The sequence below is a fragment of the Phocoena sinus genome, chromosome 18 (assembly GCF_008692025.1).
Source record: "Phocoena sinus isolate mPhoSin1 chromosome 18, mPhoSin1.pri, whole genome shotgun sequence".
NCBI lineage: Eukaryota > Metazoa > Chordata > Mammalia > Artiodactyla > Phocoenidae > Phocoena > Phocoena sinus.
In genome coordinates this window covers 77,257,636-77,284,606 of record NC_045780.1, presented here as the reverse complement: position 1 = coordinate 77,284,606, position 26,971 = coordinate 77,257,636, and the positions used below count along the sequence as shown (strand labels likewise).

At 44.4% G+C, this 26,971-nt stretch overlaps 1 protein-coding gene across 1 annotated transcript in view; it reads left to right on the top strand.

The window, feature by feature from the left end:
• Positions 1–26,971, top strand: part of COL4A1 (collagen type IV alpha 1 chain) — a 148,564-nt gene that overhangs the window by 58,188 nt on the left and 63,405 nt on the right. The window contains exon 2 of the mRNA XM_032611471.1: positions 1,410–1,469. Within this exon, the coding sequence (XP_032467362.1) occupies positions 1,410–1,469 (60 nt within the window). The remainder of the gene's footprint in view (positions 1–1,409; positions 1,470–26,971) is intronic.

Sequence of the window (26,971 nt, the reverse complement as noted above, 5' to 3'; positions counted from 1 at the left end):
ACCCAAACCCAGATTCTGAAGCAAAACTATGCACATGGATCAATCTACAATGTTAGGAGCTTATGAGCGTGCGTGCTGAGAATTGCCTGAAAGATGAGTCAGGGAAAGAAACAGATCTGTAATCTCTGGGGTCGGTTTGGACTGTTGTCAATTGTCTCCGTTTCCAGAATGTAAAATTAAGAACAGCTTACTGTCTTGGAGGCACTTGTTCGGATTTCATTTTATGAAATAAATATCTCCAGATGTAGCTATTTTATGCAGAAGATTTCCAAGGCAGGGGAGCTAAGACTTGAGTACGTTGTTAAAAAAAAACAGACTTCACACGATCACGGTATTATTAATGGTATGGTTTTATTTTCCAGAAACTGTATTGCTGGAAGCAGCACTTAGATATACATTTTATCTCACACTTAATATCGAGCCACTAATAAACCTCATTAGCTAGATTATCAATATTCCTATCACACCCTCTTCCATTCTATCCACAATATCTATGTCTCTTTTGGTTTGGAATTTGGATTCTTCTAAGGAAATTGCAAATGTATTGAGCACCATCATATGTTTGTCTTTTAAAGCACTGGGAGTTTTCCATGATGGGAGTTGAAGTTGAGTTCGTCTCAACCTGGTCCTGGCGTGTTATTTAAAACTCCTAACTCAGTTTTCACGTCTGTAAATTGGGGATGGTAACGCGTATCTCGTTAAATAAGATGGTGGCTGATCGTTTGTTGCACCCGGTGGGCATTTGAACATGTTGTTTCCTTCTTCTCCAGCTCGTGTTACATACTTGGATTCTTTATCTTGTGTTTTAACATTAATTTAAATGTTAGAAATGAACTACAAGGAGGATTTTGTTGTGGAATGTTCTTTGATTGAACATTCCAGCTTTAATTGAATTAAAAATCAGTTCTCTAAGGCTTGGGCTGCTTCTTTTTTGTCCTTTCTACACATTTTTTTTTTTTTTTTTTTGCATGTATCTGTGTCTCTGGGGATGTGAGGGACGAAGCATGGACTCCTCCCCCGCCACTCCAATCTCCCGTGGTCTCAGGTCTGAAACTCCTGAATCAGAAGTGCGATACTTTCGTAGCCTTGAAGATAGGAGTGGGTTCCTGTTGTTTTATGGGGAATGGAGAGTTCATTTCTAAAAGTGTGACAGCCTTCACTTTTTGGACTGAGTGATGCTTTGATGTGTTCCACTCCCGGATTGCTGTTTTGTCTGTTAGGGCAAAAGAGATGGACCGTTGAACAAGTTGAACGGAGAGCCTATTAGAACAATTCCCAAGAGCCGTGCTCATAAGAAAAGGGTAGGGCTAACCCATAAATAGGTGAAGACGCCAAAATCATTTCAGTTCAGCTCCGGACCGCAATTTGCAGGTGTTCTTTTACTGAAAGATGTTTTCTCTTATTTCCAGGGTGTGTGTGCTGGCTCTGGCTGTGGGAAATGCGACTGCCATGGCGTAAAGGGACAGAAGGTGAGTAGCCCGAGCTCCGATGACAGCAGTCTCTCTTGAATTGCCATCACTGTGGAAGTCATGAGAAATGACATTAAAACAACCAAATAACCAGCAAGTCGTGTTAAAGCCTGATTACCGTTTCAGTAATTTCCCCAGAGCAGTACAAATGAAGCAAAACCAAACTCATCAGTATTTTTGAGGAATTTTAACTGCTCTTCCCCAAAGATTGTAATTATTGGTGGCAATTAACGTCAAGACAGTGATTTGGTTTATTTCCTTTTTTGACTGTAGAAGGAACAAGTATATTGGCAGAAAATCTGTTGAGTCAATAACATTCTTTGGAATTAGTGAATGAGAAGTAAACTCAGCCTTTTTCTGAAAAAAGAGAACATTTATATTGAACTCTAGAGCCTTCTCTTCAAATTAGAATTTTTAAACAATTGTAAGTTCATAACATGCTTGTCTCGATTTATTTACAGAAACAGTAACTATTTATTGTTTCCCAAATGCAAAATTATAATATTTTTTTCTAAGCAAGTACTCTGCCTCTCTCTTACTTGAAGGATCACAGATCTGGGTAAAGATTATTTTCTCTTGAAGGCAGGCAGTTGTTTTGAGAGAGGGTCCTTACCCGGGGACAGTGCCGCATCCTGTAACTGTCTGGGGGTCACCATGGAAACTGGGCGGGGCCTTGAGACAGCATGGCCAGTTGGCCAGTCAGTGGGACCCACAGCAGCTGGGGCCATCTGGAACGGAGGGAGGGGCCGCCGTGGACCTCTGCCTGCTTTCTGGGACTGGAAGTGTCATTCAGCAGGGCCAGGGTGCAAATTCTTCTCTCCCTTCTGTTGTGCATAGGACATATGGGGCCACAGACTCAGACTTTTGAAATTCAGCAAATTCTACTTTACAGAAAATTGTTTCATTTCTTTTCAGCTATTTGCTGAAGAACCAACATTATTCTTTTAAAAAATATGTTGACAGTGGGTGGCACTAGTGTTACCTGGATAGGTTTTTGAATAAATGAAGTATGTGGAAACATTTTTATGTCTTTCATCATCAACTTTATCAACTATAATTCATCTTCAGGTGCTGTTCCTCCTCTTACTTGGGAAGTTTTTCTAGCTAGTTCCAGGCTGCATCCTTGAGAGGAGAGGCAAGTCTGTTCACACCACAGATTCTTTTTCTGTATGTGTGTCTAACTTGAATTATAAGCACGCTGAACTAACAAAGAAATCCTTCAAACTACAAAAAGTGGAACTTTCAACGAATAGGAAATGGAGACCTGTATCAATACGACTCTGCTTTTCTTGTAACTTAAAGCATCAGGGCTCAGGCAGAGTCGGTGTTTCTCGCTCGTAAAGAGAATGTGTCCATTCCACCCGCTTTCTTGATCTCCACTCCCCTCCATCAGCTGCAGACCTGGTGGCACTTCCCCAGGCCCTGGTGCTTTTCAGACTTCCTATTCTGGTCTTATGTTTTCTAGCCTGATTCATTTGAATTTTAACCAAAAATCTACCCATTGTATGTAACAAGGTAGATTTATCCAGGTGTAGCTTTCCAAATATTTTTGGCTGACTTCTCGACTTGACAGGGACCTGGCCCATGTCAGTTCAGAGCTGGCGAAGCATCGTTGGAGATGGCAGGTCACATCTCACTCACAGGGGGCATCTGACACCCACCCCAACAAGGAAAGGGTCTTTAAGTGTTTCTTTTCAAATTCGAGAATTGAGGAAGCCCTTGCTGTGGCCAGTGTGTCAGCAGAGGCTAGGTCTGTGCTTATCGGGGATACAGGAACATACACCGGAGGCCCTGCCTTCCACTTTGGCACGGGAAGGTCAAGGTGGGAAGGTCACAGGACCTCCGTGGTCCTTCCTGGCCTGACCTTGCTCCCTCAACTGTCTGCTCCATTGCCCACTTTGGGTTTTGTACCTTATTATTAAATAAAGACTATTTAAAATAAAATACTGGCAAGCTTTGGGTTAAACCATTCTGAATTTGTGTTTTAAAGGGCTGTAATTTTTTATTTTTTTTTTTGCAGTACGCGGGCCTCTCACTGCTGTGGCCTCTCCCGTTGCGGAGCACAGGCTCCGGACGTGCAGGCTCAGCGGCCATGGCTCACGGGCCCAGCCGCTCCGCGGCATGTGGGATCTTCCCAGACCGGGGCACGAACCCGTGTCCCCTGCATCGGCAGGCGGACTCTCACCAGGGAAGCCCAAGGCTGTAATTATTGAATGGATTCAGATGGCCTCTCAAAATTTAGGGGACTAGCTAAATGATTTAGTATTATAACCTTTAAACAGAAATCGGAGCTCTGTCTTTTCTCGCCTTGAGCATAAATATTTCAGGTCCTGTGGTTCACATAGCATGAGCCGGGAAGAGGGCCTTCCTCCCACTGAAAGAGGAAATTTTAAACTTCCACTTATTGTCTCGGACGTGATGTTAAAATAATCAGTTTAACGATGGGAAACACCCAGAGCTTGACTGAGCCGGGACTTCAGGTCTGGTTCCCTTTCTCTCATCCCAAGGTCAGATAACAAAGAAACGTATTCTTGGTTGGCACGTCAGCAAGAGAAATTGGTCTCCTCCATCTGCCACCACTGTTCTCAAAGTGGGTCCTGCACGTGCTAATCGGGTGTAAATGCAATAAATGAATAAAGGCTTGAGCATCACAGAATTTACATCGAGTGGTTCAAATCACAGGCCTGCTTTTTGAGCTACTAATGCCTGTTTTCGATTCTCATAGGAGTTATTTTGCTGTTCTCCAATGTGTACAAGTTAAACGAATTCTGACGTGCTTTTGAAAATAGGATGATAGAAGCCATATAACTCAGGGAGAGTTCAAATTACCTAACTGAGACAGTGTCAACTGCCTGAGAACTTTGGAAACCGTTGTTTCTGAGAAACGCCCCCTCGAGGATCCCTTGAACGTATGAGCTATTTAGAATCCACCAATGGAAATCGGAATATCTCCAGTATAGATTGCCAAATCCCTTTTGGCAAAGTCCTGCGTTCCATGGAGATATGATTAATTGACAGAATGTCTTATATTCTCCAGATATCATAAGCAAATATGAATGCATTAGATCATTGGTTGTTTTACAATCCCGTAGTTATCAGTATAGGGCTAGGGATCTTATTCTGAGTTCAACAGTTAAACTCGCTGAGCCTTTCGCTGGGTTTCAGTCTTTGCTGACTTGTTTATTTTCCCACTTCCCTGGCTGGCCACGCAGATCTTCAGATGTTTTCTCTAGGTAATTAATTTCGGCTGGTACACAGAGATGTCGTGTCTTTCCAGGGGCCTCAGCAGTGTGGGAATGGTGTCTCCTTAAACTGATTAGGGTTTTGAATTCATGCCTCCTCAGAAAGGGCCAAAAGTTAAGCTCTTCTTTTTCTCAGTAACCTGATTTTCTCAATTTTTTGAGGTAGTGGGAAAGGCAACCTATTCCCAGGAGTTACTGCCATAGGCCGGGAAATGAACCATTGATACTTGGCAAAAATTGAGTTTGCACAAGAAGTCTTTCACATATTTTAACCACAGGAGCCCACGTTTCTGTAAAGCTTCCATTCTATTCTGTGACCCTTGCAGTGTCCAGAGAAGGACGCTTCAAGTTTCCTTGAAGTAAGAGATATACACACGAAATAAATAACAAGTTAAGAGTAAATGATCAAATTGCAGGAGAAACAGCAGAGAAAACAAGTGCTACAGTTGTCCTGAGAAGGGAGTGATCCCAGTGGCCTAGGACCATAAATAAAGGGACAGTCTCCTGGGTGAATTAGGTCATGTGTTCACTAATTCTTCAGACTCACTTGGATATAGAATAGGGTCATCTGTCACACAGCTGCAAAAAGATAGATGCTGAATTTAACTACACTGATCAGAGAAAATAGCCCCTGTGGCCTGTTGATAAATGCTACCATGGCAAAGGGTTGATGGTTCCTAACAGAGTGACTCTTGAAAGGGACTTTCCCAAACCACAGTCTTGGGAGCACAGAGAATCTTAATGAAGCAGAATTGTAGTATTTCTAAGGAATGATGAGAACAGCGTAGGTGTCTCATAGCTCCTCAGAACACTTTAACCTGCTGATACCCAGATCCTTGCCAACAACGTGGGGAAGAAACACATTCTCCTTTTATTTACTAATTAGACTGTCTGTGAATCACAGCCCCTCTCTACATACTCGCTCGTCAGATAGTGCCCGCCCAGGCTGCATTCAAAGCAGAGAGCTTTGAAAATGGAATTTCTGTCTCCTTGTCTAAAACACGCAGCCCCTCTGATTTAGAAGAGTTGGAGGTGTCTGTCCAGCCTGAAGTGATTCCGTTTCCGGTGCTGGAAATCTGGGGAGAAGCTTATGTTGCTTCGTGCCCTGCACTGGTGCGTGCTTCTCTCTTGTTAGGGTGGATGGACTGTGGCTTCACCAGCCCTTTACCTCCTGTGTATATTTGACACAGTCGACAGGCATCCCACGTCGGACCTCCATGTAAGCCTGTCTGTCTGCATCTGACGTTGAATTATAACCTCTGCTTAGACACGGCAGATCTCGGCCAGAACAGAAACATCCCGGCTTTGGAGGGTCAGAGTGAGAAAGAGAAACGGGCTGATGTGTACTGACTGTGTCCCTTGGGCCAGGCACAGTGCTGAATCTTTTTTTTTTTTTTTTTTTTTTTGAGGTACGTGGGCCTCTCACTGTTGTGGCCTCTCCCGTTGCGGAGCACAGGCTCCGGACGCGCAGGCTCAGCGGCCATGGCTCACGGGCCCAGCCGCTCCACGGCACGTGGGATCTTCCCGGACCAGGGCACAAACCCGTGTCCCCTGCATCAGCAGGCGGACTCTCAACCACTGCACCACCAGGGAAGCCCGGTGCTGAATCTTTTTATGCTTACTATTATTCTACCCATTTTACAGTTGAAGAAACCAACTAGCTCAGGGCTTCTCAGCTTTGGCACTACTGACGTTGTGGGTGGGATGATTTTTTGCTGTGGGGAGTGCCCTGTGCACTGTAGGATGTTTAGCAGTATCCCTGGCCTCCACCCACCACATGTCAGTAGCTCCCTCCCTCCCCCAGTTGTGACAACTGAAATGTCTCCAGGTTAAGGCCAAATATCTCCTGGGGTTTGGGGAAACGGGGGGAGCAGTCTGGATTGAGAGCCCCTGAACTAGCCTACTGTCTTATAGGAAATAAGAGGCAGGCGGGGGCTTCCCTGGTGGTGCAGTGGTTGGGAGTCCACCTGCCGATGCAGGGGACGTGGGTTCGTGCCCCGGTCCGGGAGGATCCCACATGCCGCGGAGCGGCTGGGCCCGTGAGCCATGGCCGCTGAGCCTGAGCGTCCGGAGCCTGTGCTCCGCAACGGGAGAGGCCACAACAGTGAGAGGCCCACGTACCTCAAAAAAAAAAAAAAAAAAAAAAAAAAGAGGCAGGCGACAGGGTCCAAGTGCTAATCAGAGCACGAATCAGTTTCCATTCTTCAAGATAAGAAGATCCTAATCTGGGAGGGCCCAGCAAGAGGAACTCGTCATTCAGAATATTCTGGAGTCTTGACCAAACTCCCATTGCTCTAAAACTGAATCTAAGGTCTGTATGCTGTTCCACTGGCCACCTTGCCAAGGAAAGCAGACCTTCCGAAGCCTTTCTCTAAATGGGTGGTGCTGGAACGGATTGCTGAGGACCCCAAAGAAATGAACCTACTCCTTTGGGGCTGTGGGCAGACCTCCCAGGTCCTGTCCTGGAGGAGCGCCACGAGGTTAAACAAATAAGCACAGGGAGCCCCCTCACCTGTGACGTGGAGCAGGTCAGAGGTCATCTGCCCAAGTCTGAGCCTCACCCCACCTGAGGCAGATTAGGGGGATCCCAGCCCAAACAGCCAGCATTGCACCACCTTCAGGGGGTGTTTATTCCATACAAAGTTTAGAGTAAAACCTTGAGGGGAGGGCGTAGTGAAGTGAGCCTCTTAGACCTATGTCAAGAGATGCCACTGTACCTACGTGGTGAGAATAGGACCTCCCCGGCCCCTTCCTTCAGGAAATCCTGGCGTATTCTCTGCCCTCTAGGAAATTCGTCACTCTGGTTACAAGGGAGTCGTCTTTGTTACAAGTTGGGCATGGCGCCTTGATTTCCCGGGAGGCGAATCTGGCCCTGTTTCTCACTCATTCTGGACACAAAGACGAGGGTCGTCACCTTGATCGTCCGCCTTGTCTACACCTGGGAAGATGTGTCTTCTCTTTCCTCCCCACTTGGAGTAGCCGAGGGATGAATCAATCGGCAGGCCTGTCTCGGTTGTTACTTTTAGAGACAGAAAAGAAGTCTCCTTAGTATCTTTTCCTCAAGGACGTGCTAAATAAGAAAAAAGTACGTGCAAAGAATTCTGTACATCTAATCACGTGTAAATACAGGAGGAGGGGTTGACTTTTCCAGTCTTCCTGGTTGTGTGCCGGTTTACGTTGTTTTCTGTTAGCTGCTCTTTGCCAGAGACACTGCAGTCCCTCCTCGATGAGGAGTTCAGGCATTTGCTGTCTTACTGTTCTGTGGCTGCTTTTGCCCATATTGCAGCGCTCGCCAGAAATGCCCTCGGAGCTAACATGACTTTTAATATAAAGGATCTTACTTCCTCCGAGATCGTAAATAGAGGAGACTTTCTTAGCTGTCATTGAATCTCAAGTAAAATTCCTTTTTGAGACAGAAATGTTATTGCCATTATATTTTATTGCCATTCTTTGAGAATTCAGCAGTCTTCAGTTTATACATATATTTATTTCATTGATTTTTCTTTTAATTTACACATGGAAATTGAAGAAAGAGGGTGCTTTTGTATATTATACTTTATATATCAACTGGTTATTCTCTTTTCATTTCTTATTATTCTTAGTGTCTGTGTAGAATCGATTTGAGACCTCAAGGCTTACTGAAGAATGAGATTATCTTTATTATTTTTCATTAGAACATTGAAAATTTCTTCCCCATAAATTAAATTTAACCATTGTTCTAAATATTGAAGGTGTCATGTTTCTTCCTAGGTATTTCACTTTTTTCTTAAGTAAATGAAAATTTATGTGTAAACTCTTTGAAACTTTGGATAAATTAGCTGATTTGGACTAACAATAATGAATGAATAATAACCATAGTTTATTTATTAAGCACTAACTCTGGGAGGCTCCACACCACGTTCGTATAGCGAGGACTTCAAAATCTAGTAGATTTAAAAAGAAATTCCATTTTCTTACTTCTAGGATGTGAAATACATAAAGTCAAAACGCAGAAAAAAGTGCTACTACTTGTATGTAACATATTAGGAGGTTTATTTAATAAAATTAAGATTTGTTTAGTGTATTTGAAACTACTTGTATTATTTTTGAGACTGATTGGAGTTCTTTATTTTTATGTGTTCTGTTTTGAGCATTTCCCAAAGGGCGATGGCGGCCAGTTCATTCTTTCCCCAAGCGTGGTCCTCAGACCAGCTTGAGGACGTTCTTGGATGTGTCCTCTGGAATGGAATATGGAGCAGCGTTTCAAGGACAGATACGTGTGGGGGACATGAGCTGTGGTTAAAGTCCCGCCCTGGGACACCTCAGAACCTTTAATAGAAGCTTCAGAACCTTCAAGGGTGGCTTTTCCCATGTGGCTTTCCAAACTCCTCTGATCACAGACCCCTTTTATTTCTCAAGTCAGGAACAGCCTTTAGGAAAGGATGTTCTGTTGAATAAGAGCCCGGGTTCTAGCGTGCGTTCCACCATCTAAGCTGAGTGTGTTCCTTCAAGTCATTTGCCCACATTCTCCTAAGAAAAGGGGAAATGATGTTTGACCTACAGTTTCCCAGTGTTGCTAAAAGGGTCACGTGAAAGGTATGGTACCTAAAAAGCCCTTGGGTCGTTTAAAATGTCATTTATGTTACACGTCATTTTAGCGTGAGTTTTAAAGTTGGGATAAATACGGCGATGGAGTTTGCTTGATGGTCCAGTTGGGGACAGATTTTAGGGGTAAAGCCGTAGGGGTGAGCTACCCGGCTGAGAACTTCTCAGTTCACAAAGGAGGACTGGTTCCACCGAGACAGAAGTTCTCCCAGCACCTAATATTAGAGAGATGTCAGGATGTTTTTAGAATGATAGCACCATTGTTAGGAAGCTTGTTTGTAGCTTTTGGATGCTTTTGGTGGAGGAAAAATGAGAGGTACTCACTTGGGAGGTCTGTCTGGAAATATCGTCCAATTTCTAGTCAACGTTGTGATTTTATCATCCATTTCCAGAATCACTAGGGGAACCAACCCTCCCTTTATTCACTGTCCTTATGTTTCAAATACCTCTTTTTGTTGTTAACTGCTTTTCCTGACATCCATATAATTACAAGCATTGTCCAAACTCCTCTCCTCCCCCAGCTAACTCTCCTTTTTTGAGGTATTTTTAAAGGGGAACCTCTGAGAAGTGTCATTTTATTTCTGCCATGTAATGGATTCCAATACCCCAAGTGTCTACTTTAATCGTTTTGGGGTCTTGCATCCACTGCGGGCTCTGATGATATATTCCTCTTCCCGTGCGCTGGGTATATGGGTTAATGCACACTCTTTTCCTTCTCCCTGCTTTTTCTGGTGTCTTGCAATGCCTAGATTTTTTCCAGATGTCTCCTATTTCCTATTTCCACATATTGGACATGAATCATCATTTGGCAGAATCATCGTGAGAATCAGTGTGGGTTCCCACATCCACCTACTTTTGTCTTTTTAGTAGTTCTTTGAAAACCAAGGTTTTTTTTTTTTTTTTTTTAAATATGCTTGAAGCCAAGAGTGAAGTATCAACAGTATACCATAGGGAAGCCATTAAAAGCAGCTCCATGCTAAGTGAGTTTATTTTATCCTTCACATCAGGCCCACCACAGACATCTCCCTGTGCTTTGGACGTCACTGGAACATGCCCTCTCGGGTACCATGGGGGGAACCGTGAGCCACGCCTCCCCCAGGGTCCACCTCATCTTCCTATTTCTCTCCATTACCTAAAAATCTGTCCCTTCGCCATGTGCTTCTGAGACCCTGTTAAACTTGCGATAGACTATCATCATAAAAAATTCTACGTTTTTGGATCTGTAACCGTATTTGGAACGCACCTCATCCAGTTCAACTTCAAAAAGAGTGAGTTGATTTCATTTCCACGTTTAGAAGGAGTACTAGGAAATTAAATGTCTTGAGTGGAATGTCGTGTCCTGTGACTTTTAAAGCACAGAACCCCTCGTGTGAGTGGACGCTGTCATCGGAGATGCCGGCCCATGGCAGTCCTCATCTTGACTCTTAATGGAACAATTATTTTTTTGTAAATAGGATCCTGATCAAACATTGGCTGGCAGGAATAATTTAGCTTGCTTTTAGAAGGAGCGAAATGAGGCTGTATGTGTTAATTCAAGGTCAAAGACTCAACATCGACCCTGACAAAGGAGAGCTGTACAGTTGGATTTTCCTCCTGTTTGTGGGTAGAAGATCACGAGCCTTCAAAATGTGTTTCCAGACGGCACGTCATGATGCGAGATGGTTCCGTAGTGTGGGTGTGGAGAGCTGCAACCCCAGAAATGGCATTAACAGAACCCTCGTCCTTGCAAGGTGGCTCGGCACCATGCGTAATTAAACAAAGGAAGACTTAGAGGGAACGAGGGAACCAGTGGGCTGTGGGGAACGGGTGCCCCTGGGTCTTATTTTCCCTTCGGCAAGCCCCTTGGAGAAGGGAAAGGTTCCCCTGCACGCCGTTTCCACGTGTGGCTTAGCCTACCTCCATAGCCACGAGGTTTTATAGCAGCAGCACGCTTATCTGGCCCCAAATCCAACTGGCTCTAGATCTCTTCACTTGGAAATCCACCCTGGGGGGCTGACGATTCTCGACTCCTCCCTGAAATGCTGTCTGGACATCCTTCCTGGTTTAAGGTCCCTCTCTGGTCACCTTCATCCATATGGGGTTGGGCTGACCCTCGAGCTTATAGACCAACCAGCAAAGAGCTGGAAGATGCTTTTGGTCATGAATGAGAGATGGCAAGCTCTCCTACGTGTCTTGTTAGATCCTGAGGATTTGTCCAAAGAATTTTTTTCTGGGCGGGCGTCTCATTGCGGCAGGTGACGTCCATATGTTGGTTCACTGATTGCAGGTGAGGAATCCCTGGCTCTAGGTTGGTTGGTGGGAACTCTGAGGTCTGTAGTGTCTGGATAAATGCTTGGTTGTGCAATGGTTTCCCCTAGATTGGTAAAGGAGCTCAGGCTATCCAGGATAGATGCAGTGAGCTGCTTGTATCCATGTGCCCCCTACTCCAATCTCGAGGGTCTTGTTGAGGTTCTGCCTGGTCGTGGCCGCGAGCCGATAGTTTTAGGGGATGGTTGGCACCTGTCCTCGAGGATGTGACAGCCCCAGGCAGAGGGAGGCATTACACAAGTAACAGCACCAGTAACCCCCAAGCTGAACACTCTGCTGTGAGCTCCAAGGGCAGAGAGAAATCAGTGCCGTGAGATCGAGCCCCGGGGGCTCCAGAGCTGAGCTGGGGTCATGGGTCAGGGAAAGGGAAACTGAACTTTCCAGGAACAGACACCTGAAGTTCAGGTACCAGGCTCAGGACATGTGGATTAGGCTCCAGTTTTGGTTCCCTGTTGTTCATCACGCGTGCCCTGATTTGGGGTGGAAAATTGGGCACTTTGGGAAACTACCATGGACAGCTGTCCCCCTCCCCCCATGCATCGTCTCACTTCCTCATATGAGACTCCAAATCATGAAAGGGCGGAATGGGTGTCTCTCCGGAAGCCCTCGGGGGTTACTCTTTTCTTAAGCGGGGTCTCTCCTCGCTGCTGGGTATTTCCGAGGCGAGGGTGGGGGTGCCTGGGTGCATCTTGTTCCCTGGCCGTCTGTCTCCGGATGCAGGAGGCCGCGGAATGATGTCTTCTCTTCTACATCAGGACGTCCCACCTTTGCTCCTGGCCCACGGCGTTTCACAGGCGTGCTGCACAAATCCTTCCGCCACGACTGCTGCGGGTGGTGAGCATTGGGTCCTGGCCCTCCCGACAAGGAGTCAGAGCCCCCGAGGTTTAGTGTCTGAATCCAAATACCGTGGCACTTGGTAAAGGGTAGCGCAGGCTCCTCCGCTTCGGGACCACACAGGCTGAGCCCTGGGCGCGCCCAGAGGGCCTTGACCTCCCACCGCAGGAGGCCCCCGGGGGGCGTCCTGGCTTCCTGAGCTCCTCACCCGCTCTGGATGTGGGACGCACGGTTCGTGCAAGAGACCCTGACTTGACAGCTAATTGAACACCCTGACTGCCAGGGCAGGAGTGATCTACGGCCGGGGAAACTTCCAGAAAAGCTAGCAATAACATTCGGAAGTCCGTTTTGGGGTTAATGAAGCAGAGCGATTCTCTTTTTTATGGACGTTAGATTGCTGGTCTCTGCTGAGGACTCGGTCCTTCAGGCCCTTGTGGGTCCAGGGCCCTGAGGATGGGAGCTGAAGCTGAGATCTCGGGGTGCAGATCTCTTCCGCCCCCAGGGCTCTGAAGACACTCCAGTGCCCTTAGACTTGGCTCCCCAGTGAGGTTCACGCACTTCACTGTGCGGGCCATGCCACACTCTCCTCCTTCCTTTCTTTTTAACAGTTCTGCCCTTCATGTTCCTCCCACCAGGCATTCCTACTCCTTCCCCATGGTGATCGGGTTTGCCTTCTCCGCTCACCTGCACAGGTGCACCTGTTTCTTTATGCGGTGCCCCGTGGCATGCCTCTGGTGATGCGTTCTCTGGGGACTGCATTCCTCCCTGTATCTCCCCAGCCTCTCCCCTGCATGCGTGTGCAAACACACATGGGCATGCACACACACGTGCACAGGCATGCACACACACGGGCATGCACACACAGGCATGCACGCACACACAGGATGCACACACACAGGCATGCACACACAGGCATGCACACAGGATGCACACACACAGGATGCACACACACAGGCACATGCACGCACACAGGCATGCACGCACACACACACACAGGCATATGCACACACGTGCACACACACTTTTTACCTAGACACCCCCCACCCCCAACACTGCCCTCCCCTATTGTCCCGTTGGAACCCTCCCTGCCCCGGCTTCCAGCCTGGGTCTTTTCCTCTTTCTGCGTCGGCAGTGTTGAAGGTTGCCGCTTGGGACTCCTCTGGGATGTGGTGCTGTGGGAAGCGGGCGGGGACACCAGAGGGACCACGTCAGGAGGGTGACGTTAGAGCCGCAGGGTGTGGGCCACAGCCACGTGAAGGTGAGAAGCAGCTGTGCTCGTTACGGAAGCAGTGGTCTGGGGGGACACCCAGGTACTGTGGGCCTCAGGGGGGGGCCCAGGGAGCCCAGCCTTTAGGGGGGATGGGGGTTTATCTTGAGCTGCTTTTCAGGGTGCAGGACACGCCTCACAGGTACTCGCCCTCTAAGGACGTGGTGCGGGGCAGCTGTGTTTATCTGTGCCCTTGTGATTGAGGTGTGTTTCTCCACCTGAAAAAAAGTCTAGGCATTTTGATTTAAAGTTGAAAACCTCCAATATGGAGGACATGGGCTCTGAGCTCTAAAACCTTCCAAATCAGGATGTCTGCTATCTCGGATTTCAGGCCTTCTCTGTAGATGCCAGAAGGTTCTTTAGAGCTTTGCTACTACTGGCCTTTCTAGAGTAAAATGTAATTTTACCAAAAGGAACCTTGATATGCAGTCTGTGTCAGAGCACCTTTGGTACGCAGTCAGTGTCAGGACGCCTTTGGTACGCAGTCAGTGTCAGGAAGCCTTTGGTATGCAGTGTCAGGACGCCTTTGGTATGCAGTGAGTGTCAGGATGCCTTTGGTATGCAGTGAGTGTCAGGACGCCTTTGGTATGCAGTGTCAGGACACCTTTGGTACGCAGTCAGTGTCAGGACGCCTTTGGTATGCAGTGTCAGGACGCCTCTGGTACACAGTCAGTGTCAGGACGCCTTTGGTATGCAGTGTCAGGACGCCTCTGGTACACAGTCAGTGTCAGGACGCCTTTGGTATGCAGTGTCAGGACGCCTTTGGTATGCAGTGTCAGGACGCCTCTGGTACACAGTCAGTGTCAGGACGCCTTTGGTATGCAGTGTCAGGACGCCTCTGGTACACAGTCAGTGTCAGGACGCCTTTGGTACACAGTGTCAGGATGCCTTTGGTATGCAGTGTCAGGACGCCTCTGGTACGCAGTCAGTGTCAGGACGCCTCTGGTACACAGTCAGTGTCAGGATGCCTCTGGTACGCAGTCACTGTCAGGACGCCTTTGGTATGCAGTGAGTGTCAGGACGAGTATGCAGTGTCAGAGCACCTTTGGTATGCAGTGTCAAGACGCCTTTGGTACGCATTCAGTGTCAGGACGCCTCTGGTACGCAGTCAGTGTCAGGATGCCTCTGGTACGCAGTCAGTGTCAGGACGCCTTTGGTATGCAGTGTCAGGACGCCTTTGGTATGCAGTGTCAGGACGCCTTTGGTACACAGTCAGTGTCAGGACACCTCTGGTACACAGTCAGTGTCAGGATGCCTCTGGTACGCAGTCAGTGTCAGGACGCCTTTGGTATGCAGTGTCAGGACGCCTTTGGTATGCAGTGTCAGGAAGCCTTTGGTATGCAGTGTCAGGACGCCTTTGGTACGCAGTGTCAGGACGCCTTTGGTATGCAGTGTCAGGACGCCTTTGGTATGCAGTGTCAGGACACCTTTGGTACGCAGTCAGTGTCAGGACGCCTTTGGTACACAGTCAGTGTTGGAACGCTCCCTTAATCTGAGGCATGGGAGGTCAGGCCATAACGGGCTGATACTTCACAAGCAGACATTTCCTCAGTGTCGGCTGCTGTCTCAGTGATGTATGCGGAGAAGAGGGGGATGTGATTCGGCAGCATTTAACTCCTGTGCGTTCCTCATTCATTTTTCGAGGCTGCTGTTGTGAAAGTTAACGTTTCTTCAGTCCCCTTGGCCAGCTGGTTTTTCTCCCTGTTTTCCATTTTGAAAAATCACACGATACCTGCAGGGAAGTGTTCATGGTGGGGATTGGCTTCTGCTTTCCTCACGCTTTTGTGTTTTCCACTTGCTAGTCTATTCTGCTCTCTGTATCTCACGTGTGAAAATTTCCCAGGGGCCGGGAGGTCAGTGCTGGTATGAAATAACTTTTCTGAAATCATCCTGACTTTCTGAAAGAACTGCTCTGATGGTCACCCCCAGCCCAGCGACAGTTGGTCAGGGGTCATCTTTTGGGTCTTATTACTGGGTAAGTGCCGAGAGCTAAAAGGGAGGGAGAAACATTTTAATTATGAGAGTATTAGTGGGAATAACCATTCCTGTCCTTTCTGACTTACTTATATGACGTTATATTCTTAGCCCAAAGTGTCCATCTTTAATTTTAAATGAAAGTTCCCCAACCTGGAGGCTGTTCATCCTCTGGGGCAATGTTCCCTCCAAGGCCCACCCCTCACGGAAGGACTTGAGGTGTAACATGGAGAGAAACAGGGGTGTCTGTGGTGTGAACGTAAGAGCTATTTTATGCATCCAGGGATGCTTCAAACAAAGTAATCTGCTCAGTGAGTAGAGTTTAAAATTCTGTTTTTTAAAAAAGGAATTTGCTTCCCTCCGTGACAGATTGGAACACGCACGCGTCGTTTTCCATCCTGTCAACTATTCTGCTCCCGACACAGGCACCTCTCCTGAGGTGTTTCTTGTGTGCGATCACATAATTAAGGAGACATTCTAGAAGAGAGTAGGTGATCTTATTTCAGAAGCAAATTACTTCTGTGTCTTGGATCTTGTAAATAGTGGTGCAGTGAACACTGGGGTGCATGTATCTTTTCTAATTAGAGTTTTCTCCGGTTATATGCCCAGGAGTGGGATTGCAGGATCCTAGGGCAACTCTATTTTTAGTTTTTTGAGGAACCTAAACCATAATGGAAAAGAATATGAAAAAGAATGTGTATATAAGTGTATAACCGAATCACTATGCTGTATGGTAGAAATTAACACAACATCATAAATCAACTAACTAGTCATCAATAAAATAATTTTATTTTTAAAAGAAGCAAATCTCTTGTCCTCTACTCAGAAGCGATCATGTTCAGCTGTGATTGTGCAGCCCTGCAGGCAGTGGTGTCTGTTTCCATAGTTGTGCCCCATCCTGCTTTCCTGGAATCCCAGACCCCTTACCCGGTGGGTAACCCCAGAAGGGGGCTTCCAGAGCCTGAGGTCACCAGGCATGACTGTCCTTCTGGAGTAGATTTAGGGAACCAGGAGGGGCAGGGCGAGTTCCAGCTCCATCCACAGAGCAGGACTCTGTGTGTCTCTTCATAAACCCTGATGTAGGGCCAGCTCCGGGTCGCTACCATATTTGTTATTCTGAAATCCTGGACCCAAGTAATCAATGGCAGTCTGTTTACACGGAGTATCGAGCTACTGTTAGATGACTGCTTTTCATCGATTTCTTCACAAAAGGTGCTGATTCTCCCCGAGGAGAAACACTGGGTTTGGAAACCTATTTATTCTTTCAGGGATGCCTCGTGGGCTCCCATTGGCTTGGAATTCCCGTGAGAGCTCAGGAATTTTACAAAATTGGCAATTTTATATCTGGGGCAGGAGACAGGGAAGGCCGCTTCAGGATACTTGACTGATCAGCCTCCTTTGGCCAAAGAGAAATTGGCCCTGTTGTTCTGTTCGATGCCGCAGACCCCCAGAGTGGGGAGCGAGAGGGGGCATCGCCCATGGGTGTGGCCTGACCTTCAAGCATCCCCCCTTCTCCGCCCCCCAGTCTGTCTGGTCTCTCTAACACACTTACCCATTGGGTCTTCTGTCTTCAAATTGATTTTGTAAATTTAAATACAGAATACATGGGAAAACGTCACACATTTTAAAACTCTACAATCTGTCATCTATTTTTTTATGAGAACGTTAATACCGCCTAATTTACAAACTGTAGTGTGATATGCCTGTTTCTGCAACTTAGCTCCTAGCCAAAGAGCATAATGTTTTAATCTATCGGCATTATGTAATTTAAAATAAAAAAGCAAGAAACTATCTTATAAGTCAAACATTTAATACCTCTGAATAATAAATATAGTAAAATGGCATTAAATAAGATGCTACTAATTTAAATTTTTTAATAATTTGGCCATACCCCTCGGTAAAAATATATGCCCACATTATCTTTTGAAAACAGGTTGCCAAACAACATTGAGGTGAAGGGAAGCTTATTTTTAAGTATTTAAGAAGGAGCTATTTATTGTGTTAATTATGCAGCCTTATTTTGCACTGACTGTGCAATTATATGCTTTTCTTATCGATTCAGTTTTAAAATCAATCTTGACCAAAAAAATCCCCTTCGACATCTTGCTTAATTTCTTTCCTTGCTTAATTTCTTTTCTTTCCTTAATGTTTTAAAAGAATTAACGGTGTTTACTGAAATTAGGTTCAAATTTGGTTATTAATTAGTATTGATCCAACCATGGCTCCTTCTAATTAATGAGGTTAGGCTAACAGTGTGTTTTGTGAAACCTCAAGGTTGGCCCATGTTGTATTGTATTGTGTGGACAGAATCGATTTGTTATGTCTTAGCCTCCTTGGAACTATTTGGATCTTTCAGGTTCTGAGCTTGATTAATGAAGTCTTGACATTATTGCAGCATGTTGGGGGAAATGATATTAGCCATGTGATACAGTCAAGGAACTTGGTTGGAGGGAAAGGAAGTCATTTGGGGTCATCAACGCACATGTGTATTCTCAGGTCTTTACGGAGTAAAAAGAAGAGAAGGGTGCCAGAGCTCTTTTGTCTCGGCTGGTGATGTGCTGGCCTCAAAAAGACTCAGGCTGACACGGGAGAGTAAATACAATGTCCTGGGCTGGAACAGAATTAATATCCAACGTACCCATTAAGGAAAAAAATAAAACACCTTGTGCATAAGATAAAGGAGGAATTTCTTTAAAATGTCATATTTTTTAAATACTCAAGAAATTCTTATTTTCCTATGTTAAATTTAGCCACAAAAACAAGAATGAGATAATTCACAGGTCGTGACCGATAGGAACAAAAAAGAGACGACACGGCATTTTCATTCCCTTTTAAAATATTCTATGGCGTTTTAGGAAATGAAGTTGGCCTGATAGACATAGAAACAAAGATAAGTGCAAAAGAGATGTGTTTACATAGACGACAGTCAGGAGGGTTTAGTTTGTAGGCAGTTGTTCAGTGTTCCGTGCAGTGCAGAGTAGCTCTGAAAACGCCATCAAATCTGACTCTTAAAAGATCTGATAGGGAAGAGGGGCAGGTGGGGGGGGGGTCCCGTCTTACATAGGGCAGAATGGATTTTCAGAGAGTCCAAGCGATTGGTGCTGGAGCCAGTATGGGAATCTTTCGGTTCCTATGTCAAAGTTCTTTCCCCATCACATGACGTTATCAGTCTACAGTGAGAACGTGGAAAGTAGGATTCCCAAAAGCTCCGGTCACTAACCCAGAGCAGAGATGCCTATTTTTGGAGTCAAGTTTGAAAATGGAATTCCTAGACCTGCACCCTCTTGGAAGGTTTATATTATTTCTTTGGAATCTTTAACATTTTGTGTTTCCTTATTCCTCATGAAGGTATTTAGTGAGCACCTACTGTGTGCTGCTTGTGCTAGGTGTGAGGGCCCAGGGAATGCCCCCTGGCAGGGGGGTACCCGTAAAACCCAATTTCAGTAGATACTTGCATTTAACACATTTTTTAAGAAAACATTGTTTTCCTTAATTCCTGATGGGCAGATTCTCTCAAGGTTAAACCTAAAGAATATCTTGAATGCTTTTTATATTAGTAATTATAATCATTATTGTCAGGATAGTTCTGCATTTTTTCATATTTACTGTTAGCACAGACTTTAAAAAAAAAAAAAAGCCATGACCTAGATTGTGGCATTTCCTGACTTTTATGTGCCCTAATTTTGTTCAGGACGCACGCACTTCCAGGGCCCTGTCACACACCCACATTCATTTTCAAGTTCAAGTTAATAACATCCTTAGCTGTGGTAACAAAACCCTCCAAGGACTATTTAGGTATTGTGCACTAACAGGTATTTCTAAAATTTGCTGATAACATAGAATATGTCTCTTTAAACCTCAGGGTCGTTGGTTTGAAGGTACTGAACGTAAAGCAAAGTGTCTTTTTGAGAAAAATGTATTTTTTCTTGTCTGAACTCAAAAAGCAGCTAACCTCCTGTTGCTATTTCATTTTCAATTATTTATGTTCCTGCAATCTCACTCCTTCCCCACAATCTTTAAGTTAGGAGGTAGGTTTCTGATAAATCTCATGGAACTTTAAAACACAGAAAAGGCACTTGTGCTGGTGAGTAAAGGTGCAATTTTGCAGACAGGTTCTCAGCAGCTCCTAGGCCTCTGAGTGGTTTTGTGCTGCTCTGGGCACTTTAGATAAGGCCCCCCTGCTGGGCCAGTGCCCAGCCTCCTTCCTGCAGTGCACAACATACACAACCTTCCAGGGCCACCACAAGTGAGGTTCCAAGCTGCAGTCAGGCCCCTTTTATGTCTGTACTGCTTTTCTGCTTTAAAAGACAATTTCCAAGTCTATACTATACTACGTAAGGTAATAGGTTTAGGCAAAAACATTCATGATTTTGATTTTCAAGAGCTCCCTGTGTCAAAACGTTATCATCATCTTTCAGGGAAGCTGTTAAAATTTGGATGGACTTTTTTCCTTCGTAAATGGCAAAAATCAGGAGAATGGATTAAATTACCTTAAGTATATGTTTCCTATAAACTTGTAGAAGGACCAAAGTAGATCCTTCATATAAATTTTACTGGCAGTTGGATATTTAGAAATTGGTTTTTAGAGACCTTCTTACTACCATATTTGTACCTATTTTATGCACGTTTTATAGGATTTAAGTTTTTCAACATTTACTATTTCCAGTCATTTAGAAAACTGAATTTACTTTTTCCCGTGTATTATTGTTAGATTCAAATACTCTAAGTTTAAAAAAATGGGTGAAAAAAGCAATCTGAAAAGCATCCACAATTCACATTATTTCTAGGGTCACAGCATTTACCTGTCACTTAATAGCCTCAGCGCTCAGGTTACTAGTTTTATATTTAATTTAAATTACATTTTTAATTCCCATTAAAATTTCTTTCCCTTAGAGTTCTGCATTGTAAGCCTTAAAAAACTGATTTCTCTTAGCTGTGCCTGCCTGCACTAATATCTTCAGTGGCATTGAATATTTAATATTAATATATTAAGATAATGAATATTTAAGAAAAAAGGCTGAACGCTTTCAGGGTCCCCTGGTTGAATTTTGATTTGGGGAAAAAAAAAAAAAAAAAAGGCGTGGTCCCATTGCGCCCTCTAGTGGCGGGAAAATCAGATCCTTTGGGGGCTTTCCGGACATGGCCGTTTCAAAAGCTCATGCCTCCTTTATTGCCTCTTAATTTAATGGGATCAATTAGGTGTAAAAGTTCTCTTTGAATCACTTTGTGTTTCGGAGTCCTTCCCCAAGGAAGGGATGTTTAGCTGAGATTCCACGGACGTGCTGGGGTGCTAGGGGACCATGGGGGTGGCGTGTGTGTACAGGTATTTCAGGGAGCAGCGACCATCTGGACGTGGGTTGGGTAACTGATGCCCACACGTTTGAGGCACTGTTTGGGCCCGTGAGGTGGTTGGGAGCCAAGACCTAGGCTGAAGCCCAGAGGATAACGGATGTCGGGGGAGGGTTATTGGACAGGGGTCCCCAGGAAAACCCATCAGGACGTTTGAACCTTCACATTGAGATCTGAATGTATTAATAGAGCATGAGGCCCAGAAACACACATGTTTTCCGGAGAGCAAGCTCCCCTTGTTAAAGTGGAACAAAGCTATCGATTAAAGATTAACTATATCAGGAAATGTATACACAAAATTGGACTGAATACGCCCACCAGACTTTGGAAAAACATTATCAAAATATTTTGCTTCTTGCTAATTTGGGAAGCTGACTACTTCGGGGGAATAACTTTAAATATTTATACTTAAAATATTTTAAACAGATTACTGCTTTGGAATAAGACAACGAAAGCATTTTAGACTGAGTTTTCACAAAGAGCCCAAGAGACAAATGATTGAAGAAAACATTTGCCACTGCTTACAGCTTTAAAGTGTGTCCTGCATAAGTGATTCTTGGCTCTAATGAAGGAGAAAGGTCTGGAATTTATTTATAAGTCCTAAGAATGTTTGGAAAATTTTAAGTTTTTTTTGCCACCAACAATTTGTCAGCACTCAAGTTTGCCTGTTGTTTTAGTAAGTTTTTTTTTACTGGATCAGTGAAGCTGGACAGTTTGTTTGCTCTTAGCTGGCGTTTGGGGAAGAGTTTTAAATTGTTGATAGTAGAATGAACTTAGGACTCCTTCGAATTATTCTTGGGTTGAAGAATGGTTCTTTAGAAAGCGTTTTGTGAAAAACTCTTTATGATTCATTTTTTTTTCTCACCAGGTGATGTGCAAAGTGGATTTTTGTAGCTCGGAAAGTATCAGTTTTATTTCTTGCAAATGTTGAGTGATCAGAAATATTTATTGTGTATCTCCTCCGTAACTGGCAGCCTGCTAGTTTTATATTACATATGATTTGAGCTTAGCTCTAGAAACCAACCTTCATGGCAATGTTGAAATTCTCAGAAATGTGCCAGAATTCCTCGTGGGCTCAAATAATGTTTCCATATCAGGATTTATCCAACAGAAATCTACCCTTGAACACGGCCTCTTGGAGAGGCTTCTGCATTAAGTGCTGTATCAGTGTGCAGTGTGAAGCTGACATCAGCCGGGCCTTGGTGGACCTTATCCATTAGATGGACTTATCCACAGGGGCTGGGATTTTTCTGCTCAAGAAGCCTGAGGCGGAAAGTCCGGTGTAAAAGCTGCAGTCCAGATGTGGGCAGAGAGAGAAAGCCTTTCCCATTTACTTCCTGTACAACCAGCAAGCTCCCTTTCCCAAACCTCGGCTCTGTGTCTGTCCCATTTTTCATACAAACCTGATGATCTGCAGCTTCAGAAGTCTTGGGAGCAAGTCCCTACCTACAAGCCTGATGATGATCAAAGGGGGGAGTGTTGAGAGGCTACGTAGGGTCCTCTTGCCCAAACCAACTCCGTGGTTTAGGCAGAGTGGGTCCAGGAGGCTCCTGGAGAAGAGACTGGATCTCATAGTACATAAAGGTCAGGGATTAAGGAGCCTTTTTATCCTTTTTAACACTTTTCTGCTTTTCTGATCCTTCTCTTCCTTTGAATGTGTAAAGATGGGGAATGAGCTCATTTCTAGGAAAAAAACCTCTTAATTGCCCATCTCTCCCCACCTTCACGTGTAATTGCTAAAGCTCTTGGCATATACCCACATTTCCAATGGAGACCGCTATGTAAAGATTCCTCACATTGACCATATCAAGTGAAATATCACCCAATATTGAGTGAGAAAATGAGACTTTGGGGAAGAAGATAAAAAAGATCAAGCCGTGCTTTGGATGCATGATTAGTTTACCCTTTCGTAGTTTAATATTGAAATGTTAAACGCATGAAACAGTAGTAATGATAGAGCGATTATGTGAAACAATCTTCAGTATTATATTTAAAGAAATGTAGTTAATTTTTTTACTGAAGTATAGTTGATTTACAGCGTTGTGTTACTTTCAAGTGTACAGCAAAGTGATTCAGTTATCCATATATATACACTCTTTTTAATATTCTTTTCCATTACGGTTTATCTCAGGATATTGAATAGAGTTCCCTGTGCTCTGGGTAGGACCTTGTTGTTCATCCATTCTATATGTAAGAGTTTGCATCAGCTAACCCCAAACTCCCACTCCATCCCTCCGCCAAATGTAGTCTACTTTCAACTGACACATACGTTCTTTTAACGTTCCAGGTATATATCTCGTGGGGCAGAGGAAAGTCAGTGTTCGCATCTCCTTCTTAGGAAAACCAGGCCTTTTCAGGGCTCTGGTTATGTATGTCCTCCGCCTCTCCTCTCCTCTGCACGGGTGGCAATATTTCTGCCATAATGTCAAGCTGCATGGTGTGGATGAAGCCCAATGGGGCCTCATCCCAGAGCTTTTCCATGACCCTGTGACACTGATCGGAGCCTTCCCACCACTTTCCCAGCAGTACTGGTATTCAGGAAATGGTCCTGCAGATGTCTGATTGTTGCTGGGCTCAAGGAATTGGACTTGTGGAATTTCTGGCTCAGTCTTGAAGTCACCCATTGACTGCGACCCGTCATCTGAAATAGTTTCCCCATCACTGGATGCTTGGTGAGCTCTGGCTCCAAATGTGAATACTTTCGTCCCATCAATTATTTGCAGTTTTGCTTGGAAATGGAAATCTCAAGGCACCCGATGACGGAAAGGGAGAGCTGATTCAGTATCATGTCCTGCCCGCACTGTCTCTCCCTGTGGCTTCTCCGGCCAGTTGTGGTATGTTAGCCAGTCTCCGTGGTGCCCACAGGGCTTTGGATTGGGAAGGGGAGGCCTGGGATCCCCTTCTGCCCAGCAACCGTATTTTATTCCGTTTTAAAGCTTTTAGGCTACATAGATAGAATCCTACCTCATCCTAAGTTCATGTGATGCTACTGGTTATTTCATCATCCAGTTACCAACTTTTACTGAGCTCAAAGTTCGTGCCAAATACCGAATGAATAAAAAATATCCCTGCCTTTAAAGTACTTACTTCCAAGAGATGGACACCCAACTGCAGAATCTCTGCAATCAACATCCCTTGTTGGGTGCATTCTGCTTTCTGATGGATGAACAAGCACATGTAGACGTCTCTGCCCAACAAGATGGTCCCCCGTCGAGAGGGGGCCCAGGTCTCGGGTAGCATATTTCCTTGGGCGTCAGTGCGCTGTGAAGATCCATGATCATATATTTTTTATTTTTATTTTTTTGGCTGCTCGGGTCTCAGTTGCAGCACACGGGATCTTTGTTGCAGCGCACGGGCTTCTCTCTAGTGTGGTGCGCAGGTTCCAGGGTGCATAGGCTCTGTAGTTTGTGGCACGCAGCTTTGAAGTTGAGGTGTGTGGGCTCAGTAGTTGTGGCGCGCGGGCTTAGTTGCCCCACGGCATGTGGGATCTTAGTTCCCCGACCAGGGATCGAACGCACGTCCCCTTCATTGGAAGGTGGATTTTTTACCACTGGACCACCAATGATCATATTATTATTAATTTTTTGAATTTTATTTATTTTTTATACAGCAGGTTCTTATTAGTTATCTATTTTATACATATTAGCGTATACATGTCAATCCCAATCTCCCAATTCATCCACCACTACCCGCCCCCCAACACTTTCCCCCCTTGGTGTCCATATGTTTGTTGTCTACATCCATGTCTCTATTTCTACCCTGCAAACCGGTTCATGTGTACCATTTTTCTAGCTTCCACATATATGTGTTAACATACGATATCTGTTTTCCTCTTTCTGACTTACTTCACACTGTATGACAGTCTCTAGATCCATCCACGTCTCTACAAATGACCCAATTTCATTCTTTTTTATGGCTGAGTAATATTCCATTGAATACATGTACCACATTTTCTCTATCCATTTGTCTGTTGATGGGCATTTAGGTTGCTTCCATGACCTGGCTGTTGTAAATAGTGCTGCAGTGAACATTGTGGTACATGACTCTTTTTGAATTATGGTTTTCTCAGGGTATATGCCCAGTAATGGGATTGCTGGGTCATATGGTAGTTCTATTTTTAGTTTTTTAAGGACCCTCCATACTGTTCTCCGTAGTGACTGTATCAATTGATATTTCCACCAAGAGTGCAAGAGGGTTCCCTTTCCTCCACACCCACTCCAGTGTTTGTTGTTTGTAGATTTTCTGATGATGCCCATTCTAACTGGTGTGAGGTGGTACCTCATTGTAGTTTTGATTTGCATTTCTCTAATAATTAGTGATGTTGAGCAGCTTTTCATGCGCTTCTTGGCCATCTGTATGTCTTCTTTGGAGAAATGTCTATTTAGGTCTTCTGCCCATTTTTGGATTGGGTTTTTTTTTTTAATATTGAGCTGCACGAGCTGTTTATATATTTTGGAGATGAATCCTTTGTCCGTTGATTTCGTTTGCAAATATTTTCTCCCATTCTGAGGGTTGTCTTTTTGTCTTGTTTGTAGTTTCCTTTGCTTTGCAAAAGCTTTTAAGTTTCATTAGGTCCCATTTGTTTATTTTTGTTTTTATTTCCATTACTCTAGGAGGTGGATCAAAAAAGATCTTGCTGTGATTTATGGCAAAGAGTGTTCTTCCTATGTTTTTCTCTGAGGGTTTTATAATCTCCAGCCTTACATTTAGGTCTCTAACCCATTTTGAGTTTATTTTTGTGTATGATGTTAGGGAGTGTCCTAATTTCATTGTTTTACATGTAGCTGTCCAGTTTTCCCAGCACCACTTATTGAAGAGACTGTCTTTTCTCCATTGTATATCCTTGCCTCCTTTGCCATAGATTAGTTGACCATAGGTGTGTAGGTTTTTCTCTGGGCTTTCTTTCCTGTTCCATTGATCTATATTTCTGTTTTTGTGCCAGTACCATATTGTCTTGATTACTGTAGCTTTGTAGTATAGTCTGAAGTCAGGGAGTCTGATTCCTCCAGCTCCGTTTTTTTCCCTTAAGACTGCTTTGGCTATTCGGGGTCTTTTGTGTCTCCATACAAATTTTAAGATTTTTTTGTTCTAGTTCTGTAAAAAATGCCACTGGTAATTTGATAGGGATTGTATTGAATCTATAGATTGCCTTGGGTAGTATAGTCATCTTCACAATATTGATTCTTCCAATCCAGGAACATGGTATATCTCTCCATCTGTTTGTGTCATCTTTGATTTCTTTCATCAGTGTCTTATAGTTTTCTTAGTACAGGACTTTTACCTCCTTAGGTAGGTTTATTCCTAGGTATTTTATTCTTTTTGTTGCAATGGTGAATGGGGTTGTTTCCTTAATTTCTCTTTCTGATCTTTTGTTGTTAGTGTATAGGAATGCAAGAGATTTCTGTGCACTAATTTTGTATCCTGCAACTTTACCAAATTCATTGATTAGCTCTAGTAGTTTTCTGGTGGCATCTTTAGGATTCTCTGTATATAGTATCATGCCATCTGCAAACAGTGACAGTTTTACTTCTTCTTTTCCAATTTATATTCCTTTTATTTCTTTTTCTTCTCTGATTGCCATGGCTAGGACTTCCAAAACTATGTTGAATAATAGTGGCGAGAGTGGACATCCTTGTCTTGTTCCTGATCTTAGAGGAATTGTTTTCAGCTTTTCACCATTGAGAATGATGTTTGCTGTGGGTTTGTCATATATGGCCTTTATTATGTTGAGGTAGGTTCCCTCTATACCCACTTTCTGGAGAGTTTTTATCATAAAGGAGTGTTGAATTTTTTCAAAAGCTTTTTCTGCTTGTATTGAGATGATTCATCTCAATATATGATGAGATGATCATATGGTTTTTCTTCTTCAGTTTGTTAATATGCTGTATCACATTGATTGATTTGCATATATTAAAGAATCCTTGCCTTCCTGGCATAAATCCCAC